We start from the raw sequence: 8895 nt of genomic DNA on the forward strand, positions 1-8895 counted from the left end.
CACTATATGGGAGAATATATTTGCAAATGTTATCACTGATAATGTTTTAATCTCCTACATTTATAGGGAATTCATACAACTTAATAAAAGGAAGATAATAGATCCAATAAAAAATGGGCAACAGACCTAAATAGAAACGTTTTGAAAGAAGACAGAGGAAGGCCAAGAGACATATGAAAAAATGCTCAAGTTACTAATTATTCCAGAGATGAAAATCAAAACAGCAATGTGGTACCATTCACAGCTGTCAGAATTGCTATTATCAACAAATCAACAACAGACAAGTGCTGCGGAGGATGTGGAGAAAAAGGAATCCCCATGCACTCCTGGTGGGAATGCAGACTGGTGCAGCCACTGTGGAGAGCAGTATGGAGTTTCCTCAAAAAACTGAAAATGGAATTCCCATTTCACCTAGAAGTAATCCCACTTCTAGGAATATATCTCAAGAAACTAGAAACACCAATCAAAAAGGATATATGCACCCCTATGTTCACAGCAACACAATTAACCATAGCTAAGATCACTTGATATCACAGAAGCCCCTTAAAACTATCCTCAACTTTTTTTGGATTCTTTTTTCTTTTTGCTGTGTCGATTGGGTATGGTCTACTCCCTTATCTGCCAAATAATTTCATTTAATCTCCCATTAATTACTTCTAATTCATTTCCTTATTTTTAAAAGATTTTTAAATTTATTTTTAGACACAGAGGAAGGGAGAGAGAGAAGCATTAATGTGAGAGTGAGGCATCGGTTGGCTGACTCCTGCATGCCCTCTATGGGTATCAAGCCTGCAAACCAGCATGTGCCCCAAGTGGAAATTGAACCTGAAACTTTTAGGTGCACAGGTCACCATCCAACCAACTGAGCAACACCAGTCAGGGCTCTAATATATTTCCTCATTTGTTATTGTATGTTCATTTCCAACTAGTTCTTTTTTATATTTTCTATCTTCTGGTTTTTCTAAAATATATTTTTATTGATTTCAGAGAGAAAGGGAGAGGGGGAGAGAGAAAGAAATATCAGTGATGAGAATCATTGATTGGCTGCCTTCTGAATGCCCCCCAATGGAGATGGAGCCCACAACTGAGGCATGTGCCCTGACCAGTAATTGAACAGTGACCTCCTATTTCATAGGTCGATGCTCAACCATTGAGTCATGCGGGTAAGGTTCTATCTTTGATTTACATTTCCTCTTCATTAAAGTTCTCATTAAGATCATTGAGCATCCTAATAACCTGTGTTTTAATTCTGCATCTGGTAGATTGCTTGTCTCCATTTTGTTTAGTACTTTTTCTGGAATTTTGTTCTGTTCTTATGTTGGAACATGATCCTTTGTCTCCTTATTTTGGCTACCTCCTCGTGTTATTTCTATGTATTAGGGAGAGCTGCTATATCCCTTGCTCTTGGTAGAGTCGTCTTATGTAGTAGGTGTCCTAAATGGGCCCAGTGACACAGTCTCCCTGTTCGCCTGAGCCGGGTGCTCCTGTGTGTCCCTGTGTGGGTTTGTGTGCTTTCCTATTGTAGTTGAGACTTGATTGCTGTTGGCGTAACAATGGCAGAGACTGACCTTCAGGCTCATTGGTTGTGAGGACTGGTCATGGCTATAGTGGAACTGCTATTGTGCAATGGTGAACCTACAGAGCAGAATTCGCTTTAGCAGGACTCTGGTACCATCTGAATTTGCCCTTTGAGTGTGTCATTTGTGGATGTAGTTGGGTGCTGTTCTGATGTAGTCTGAAGCTGAGCACTAGGTGTGTTGGTTCTGAAACCTACTGAGAAGTGCAGGTCAAGGTATCTGCTGTTTGAGACCAGCCTGGGGCCACCTGCTATTAGCTACAAGGTGATCTGCAGATGTTTTCCACTTGTGTAGACTTGGAGGTACCTGGGAGAGGCTAAGATGCAAACTGAGGCCAAATGCTGCTGGTGTGAGGCTTGGAGATGCTTGGTAAGCGGAATAGGGCATTCCAGGGCCCGATGCTGCTTGCTTGGGGTTTGTGAACTTTTGAGATATTTTTAGAAATGTTGCCATATGCCAAAACAAGTTCTTTGTATGGAAAATTGTTAACCAGGTTGAGGGAAACTCAGATCTGATGCTTGTCTACGCATGCAGGTGGGAGGAGGGCTTAGCAAAGGAACAGTTGCTTCAACCATCACTTCTCTGTGAGACAGCTGCCCTTCCAGCATTTCCCTGAAGCCAGATAAGTCAGTTTTACCTCTAGCATCTTTCAAGGTGCTGCTCCAGTGCTGGAGATCAGAGCAAGTGAATCCATCTGCGAGTAATTCCATGCAAAGGCCCTTTAAGAGGAATACCTAGGATTCCAGAAGCTACCTCCACCCCCACTCCTCACTGATCCACCATCTCTACTGGTTTTCATAGTCAAAAGTTATGGGGAATTCTCTTGTCAGCACTGGAACCTGGGCAGGAGAGCCTAGTGTGGGGCTGGGACTCCTCACTCCACAGTGGGAGACCTCACAGCTGTTATATCTCTCTCCACCTTTAACCAGTACATGTGGGTGTGGGACCAACCCATTGCATGCCTCTTCCCCTCCTACTAACCTTCCTTCTACTTACACTGGCTTCTTGTGTATCTCCTTAGCTTTAGGGCACTGTTCAGCTCAAATTCAGGCAGGTATCAATGATGGTTGCTCTGTAGCTTAGTTGTAATGTGGTCATGGGAGAAGGGGAGTACAGTGTTTACCTATGCTGCCATCTTGACTGGGAGCGAAAACTAGAGTTTTAACTAGGTCAATTTATATGTCTAGGTGAATGGGAAAGCAGCACCTAGAACCCAAAATTCACAGACCTTGCCGCATCAGTGTTCTTTTCATTTTCTAGGATGCCACTGTGTAGTGACCATTTACTATTTCTCAGTTAGATCATAAATCTTGATTTACCATTCCAGAAATATGGGTGATAACCTGATAACCTTCCCATTATAAACATCTTAAAATGAAAAATAAAATATACCAAAAAATTTAAATAACTATAATTTCAAGAAAGAGAAATAACCAGTGCCAAAGATGAAGAGGCTGCTGACACTCCAGCTTCCATGGGGTAGGGGAATATCACTGGTTTCCATAGCCTAGGGGTCTGGCTTTTCATATCTATTGGTCTCCCCAACCTGCCCAGAAGGCAACCAGAAACTGGGAAGCAAGCACCATAGGTCGACAGAATGCTCCAAGAGCAGTCCTCTAGTTAACCTCAAAGAGCCAGAAAGGGAACTCACATTGCTCAAAGAGAATGGGGAAATTCCTCAGTTCTTTTTTTCCTCCTGTTCTCTCATGCCACAGCCCCCACACTAAGTCCAGTGGGAATCTATAGGAGCCAAAATTCGGAGGGAGAGAAACTTACTCTCCGTTTGAAGGAACTGAGACCCCAAGAAGATGGACAAACCCCCCATTTCTTTATTTCCTCTCTCCGCCTTCATGGCACTTGGCCCAAATGTATCGATAGCTCAGTCACAAAAATCCCTGGAATTGCAGGGTAACTAAAGCTTCACCTTTCTAGCCATCAACCAGAAAAAGGGAGCCCCAGGGAACTCTAAATTCAAGGAGGTCACAGTGAGAGAGGACCTTGGGAAAGTGAACATTCAAAGGGGCAATGGCTCGATATTCAGACTGACATTGAAATTACACTATGCACACAGAAGGTTAGTAGGAACTTGCAGCTGAAATTAAATAGGCCAGTTGCCTTCTAAGCAAAACTGTGAGCATCCTCCATAGGATTTCAGTGAGACCCAGAGTCACATAACTTAATGTTTATAAAGATACAATAAAAAATCACTCTGTCCAGTTTTTCTCAATTATTAGAGCATCTGCCTGTGGACCGAAGGGTCTCAGGTTGAATTTCTGGTCAAGGGCATGTACCTCCATTGCAGGTTCGGTCCTCAGCATGACCAATCAATGTGTCTTTCTCACATCCATGTTTCTCTCTCTTTTTTTCTTTCTCCCCTGTCCCCCTTCCACTCTCTTTAAAAAATAATAAATAGAAAAAATATCTTCAGGTGAGGATTTAAAAAAAATCACTCTATATGTGAAGATCTAGGGAAATCTTGACTCACATGGGAAAAGACAACTGATATGCCAGGTAAGATGAAACAGATGTTGGAATTATCTGATATACATCTTAAAGGAATTATGATACAAAATACTCCAATAACAACACTGAATACCCTTGTAATAAATACAGAAATAAAAGCCTCAGCAAAGAGATAGACAAGATAAAGAAAAATGGGAAATTTTAAAACTGATAAATACAAATTAGCAACACAGGGATGTCAGATGAAAGACACAAAGAACTTGAAGACAGATCAATAAAAATTATCCAATCTGAACAACAAGGAGGAAAATTATTGAAAATGAACTGAATCTTGGGACCCATGGGAGAAGAGCAAAAGGTCCAATATTTCTGTCATCAAATTTCTAAAAGGAGAGAAAAAAGAATGTGCTGAAAATATTTTGAAGAAATAAAGGCTATAAACTTTTAATGTATGGCAAAAGACATGTAGAGATTTCAAGAAATTGAGGCTAAAACTAAAGAAATTCATGCCAACACATCCTAAACTGCTAAAAACTAAAGACAAATGTGATAAGGTATGTACATATATAATAACTTAATTAGAAAAATGAGGAAAAAAATAAAATAAAATTGTAAAAAGTCCTAAAATAAAATAAAGACAAATGTGAGACAAAATATAAAGATATTTTCAGACAAAGACTGAAAACTTTTGCTATTAATGGATCCTCACCAAAGAAGCCACAAAGAAAAAAGAAGAAAATGAATCTAGAAGGGAGGAGAGAACTATAATAAGGAAAGTAAATGAAGAAATGTGTAACCAACATATGGGTAAATCCCAATAAGTATCGACTGTATAAAATAACAACAATTGTTGTGATTATGTGAAACACCAAATTTGGGGATTTAAAAAAAATGAAACTAAAATACCAGACAATACTAATTAATAAAATAGGGCAGTGTAATCAAGCTTTAAGGTTCTTATATTGTTTGGATGAAGGGTAAAGATTATTTTTTCGCTTTGTCAAGTCAAATATACATGTTGGACTTTAAAAGTAACAGAAAAAATAGATGAATCATGGAGTGAGTGTCCAGGCTCTTAGAGATTATGAGACTGATACAAAAATAATTCAAATACAAGGTTCAAATATTAAAAATGGGTAGATGCCAGAACAGGAACACTGTAAGTAAACATACATCTCTGATGTGAAGTCCCTTCAATTCAAAATGTCTCTGCTCTGTAAAGAGGATGAGACATGGAGTGGGCCATTTGGGCCTGGGAAATTCAGATTTCTGAGCCTTGGGTTCTTGTAACAAGGCTCCTAGAATTCTAGGGTTCCTGAGCTGTTTGGAAGGAGGGTACAAATTATGAAAGAAGTTATGATCTTCAAGTCTGCAGAAGAAGATCATTGGAGTCAAAACCAATTTTACATCAGTATGTCACATTTTCCCCTTCAGTGGCTCTGTGGTAAGAGAATAAGTGGATAAGTGCTACATCTGTATGTATTAGGGAGTGAATTTTGGACCTGTCTAATGTACTGCTTCAAGTAGCCAAGTCTCCATTTATCTGCCCCTCAGTGATTTTACCCTTCCACCAAGTCCCCTAGCCCTGCCCCAGTACCCTTAATTCAGCTTCCAGGGTTCACCTTCAGCCCCAGCCCATGCTATATTGTTCCCAACTAATCCTAGGGACTTAGGCCCATACATCAGTGATGAGTGGATGCAGATGCTTCGAAATGCTGCAGAACACCACCTTGACCTCCTCTCCTTGCCCATGGAGGATGATGTTCCGTAGGGCTTTCATTGCCTGAACTGTCACTCGAGCCTCGCTCTTCAATAAGTCACGCAAGAATGGAACCAGGCTCCTCAGAGACTCTGACTATTTGGAAGAAGGCAGAGATTACTCACCACCTGGGGACCATGTGACACTTTAGGGATAGGGTTTTGAGAAAACAGATGGCACCTAAAAAATAACAGACCTAGGGAATCTAGGGGCTAGATGTATAGAGGAAGTGGAAAGCTGGTGCTCAGGGTGTTTGGAAGGCCAGATGGCCAGGCTATGTAAGTTTATAAACTGGATGTTGTACTGCCCTGGGATGTGGGGTTGGGAAATATACTGAGCTCTGGGTAATTAAGAGGCCCTGAGTGGTTCAGAGACTAACATTTGATTCCCATTGGGACCCCCACTTTTACTTGACTTGGGTGCAGTGCCATGTTACTGATTCCACGGAGTCCAATTTCTTTCATAACGAGGTTGGGCTCCTTAATCCACTTGATTAGATTTTCCACAAATTCTTGACCCAGAGTCTGAGCCACTGATCGATGCCAGAGGAGCTGTGGAAGCAAGGATACTACAACGATGGATAGAGAAATGGTCATGGGAACACGCTGCTTCTCTAGTTCCCCCAGGCCCCACACTTGGGTAAGACCAGTTGAGAGCAGTGGTAGATATGTCCACATGGGGTAGAGTCTAAGGCAATGGAGGAAAACGCTGAAACGTTAGCATTTTGGGCCAGATCCTGGGATCCTAAAATTATTCTGGGAGGACTAATATTGCTGTTCCCCTCCCAGGCCTTTTTTTTTTTTTAACCAGGCTCTGAGTTGGTAGGGAAGCAATCCACACTCAATTCTATTCTTTCTACTTCCTGGGGCAAGTTATTTAACATTTCTGTTAAATGTTCCTCAGCTACAGGAAATGAATGGCTAGGGCTGCGGTCCTCTCCCCAGGCTTTCACCTGTGCATAGAGGGTCCTGGCCAAGATCTTCTGACGATTATCTATGCTGTTGAGATGATTCTTTGCAAGGTTCAAGATTCGGTGCAGCAGGACTGGCTCACAGTTCTTCACAATGCCACTGGGATGGGGCAGAGGAAGCCAAGAGTTGCTGGGTGGGGAGTGGGCAGTGGTGGAGCGGAGGTGGCAAGAGAACAGTATGCACAGAACAGGAAAAATGTGAAGGCTGAGGTCTGGGAGATGAGGAAGGGAGGGTTAAAGGCTGCTGTAGGTGAGTGCTGTGCCCTGGAAAATTGGCACTGGGGGCTAGAGTGGTATTAGGCATGCTGGGGAAATGGTCCCACCTTGTCAGTTCCATGATCCCTATGTAGTAAAGTTTAGGGCAGGTCAGAAGATCCCAGCACTTGTGCTCATCTGCATAGACCACCACTCCATCATATGCAGCTGCGAACAACACCAACTTCACCACCTCTAGGGCACAACTGAAGACCAATCATCACCAGGTTTGTGAAAAGAAGAAACAGAAGGACGGACAAGATGTTATGTTATAATTTTGCATCCTTATCCTGGCAAGCCAGGAGACTGTTCTCTAATCTGTTAACTAGCTGGATCATTCTTTCCAGCTGATGATAAACCATGGCAATATGAAACCCGTCTCCAATTGTTTGTCTGCTCACTGCTTCAACCTTGGTGTTCATCCAACCACAGAGTCTTATTCAGAGACTATAGAGATATGCTAGTGCCACAGCTTTCAAATTCTGCTCTCCAGGTGTAGAAGTGTTAGGATATCTCTTCACCTCCACACCACCCTAACCGGAATTTCTGTGGTTACTGGTTTTCTTTGTTTGTTTGTTTGTTTGTTTGTTTCTTTCTTTCTTTCTTTCTTTCTTTCTTTCTTTCTTTCTTTCTTTCTTAAATATATTTTATTGATTTTTTACAGAGAGGAAGGGAGAACGATAGAGAGCTAGAAACATTGATGAGAGAGAAACATCGACCAGCTGCCTCTTGCACACCCCATACCGGGGATGTGCTGGTTTTCTTTATTTTCTTACTGTAAGCTTTCACTTGAGTAGAATACCCTGACATTTTTTTTTTTTAAAGTCTAACAACCACTTATTTAATAGTTCAACACCCATTTTACTTCAGAAAATGGAGTAGTGACTTGCATGAGATGGCACAGCTAGTGACAAAGCTAAGCCAGAGATTATCCAGATTCGAATGGCCACAACTGCATGGAGAGAATTCAGTCTTTCATGTGTCAAGTCATGAACAGAGACATGAACTGCTGAGTGAAGCAGAAGAGTGCATGCAGGGAAAAGAGTAACCAGAAACTTGAAAATATGTGTGAACATTCCAGCACATGATGCTGCAGTACCCACACCAACATTCTAGCTCTATGCTGCCGTCAGTCTCTTCTTCAGCATCCCTAGAGTAGGCATTTAGTTGTCCAGGGCCCAGTGGAGTTCACTAGTCTCATTTTCCATCACACCAGGGTTAGGCTTACCTAGTAGGGTCTAAGGTCTTGCCTAAGATGCCCTCCTTCCTGTAGACCACCATCTTCTGGGAGGGATTTTGCTCATTCACCCAGTAGAGATGACATAGCACAGCCAGCAATAGCCGGGGGTAGAGTTCCTGGATGGCCTGCAGGCACAGGGACCCTGATAGCATCCCACACAAAGCACATGTCGCCTGGGGAGTACACAAGGAAAGGAGGAAGCAGAATTGACTTGGTCTGGTAAAGACATAAATGGTCCCACAACCCCACACACCGAGTCCAGCCCTCCCTTCACCCTCCTCTCATCACTGCCCAAAGGTCACAGTTCACTCTGACTGAGGTTTCTAAGCAGCATCCAAAGATTGAAAGCCCACAGCTCATCCCTGGGGAAATGAGGGCCACACACATGTAATCTTGCCTCTCTCTGTTTCCAAACATTGAAAACAAGAAGGGAACCAATTCTAAGTTTTCAGCAGAAAATAAATGGGGCCACCCAACTTCATCCTCTGCCCTCACTACTCCATGCCCCTGGCCAGGGCCCAGAAAAATGGGTGCCAGACCCAAACACAGGAGATAGAAAAAGCTGATTAACTCTGAAAATCAGTTTCTTTGTCCATGAAATGGGATTGATTCTTGCACTTTCTATACCATG

The 8895-nt window shown here is 42.3% G+C and overlaps 1 protein-coding gene across 1 annotated transcript in view; it reads right to left on the minus strand.

The window, feature by feature from the left end:
* Positions 1-8895, minus strand: part of LOC118729558 (maestro heat-like repeat-containing protein family member 7) — a 66807-nt gene that overhangs the window by 16483 nt on the left and 41429 nt on the right. The window contains 6 exon segments of the mRNA XM_045587774.1: positions 5722-5895; positions 6210-6350; positions 6752-6899; positions 7093-7230; positions 8253-8480; positions 8580-8587. Of these exon segments, the coding sequence (XP_045443730.1) occupies positions 5722-5895; positions 6210-6350; positions 6752-6899; positions 7093-7230; positions 8253-8480; positions 8580-8587 (837 nt within the window).

The sequence above is a fragment of the Pipistrellus kuhlii genome, unplaced genomic scaffold, assembly GCF_014108245.1.
Source record: "Pipistrellus kuhlii isolate mPipKuh1 unplaced genomic scaffold, mPipKuh1.p scaffold_m20_p_3, whole genome shotgun sequence".
Classification (NCBI taxonomy): Eukaryota; Metazoa; Chordata; class Mammalia; order Chiroptera; family Vespertilionidae; genus Pipistrellus; species Pipistrellus kuhlii.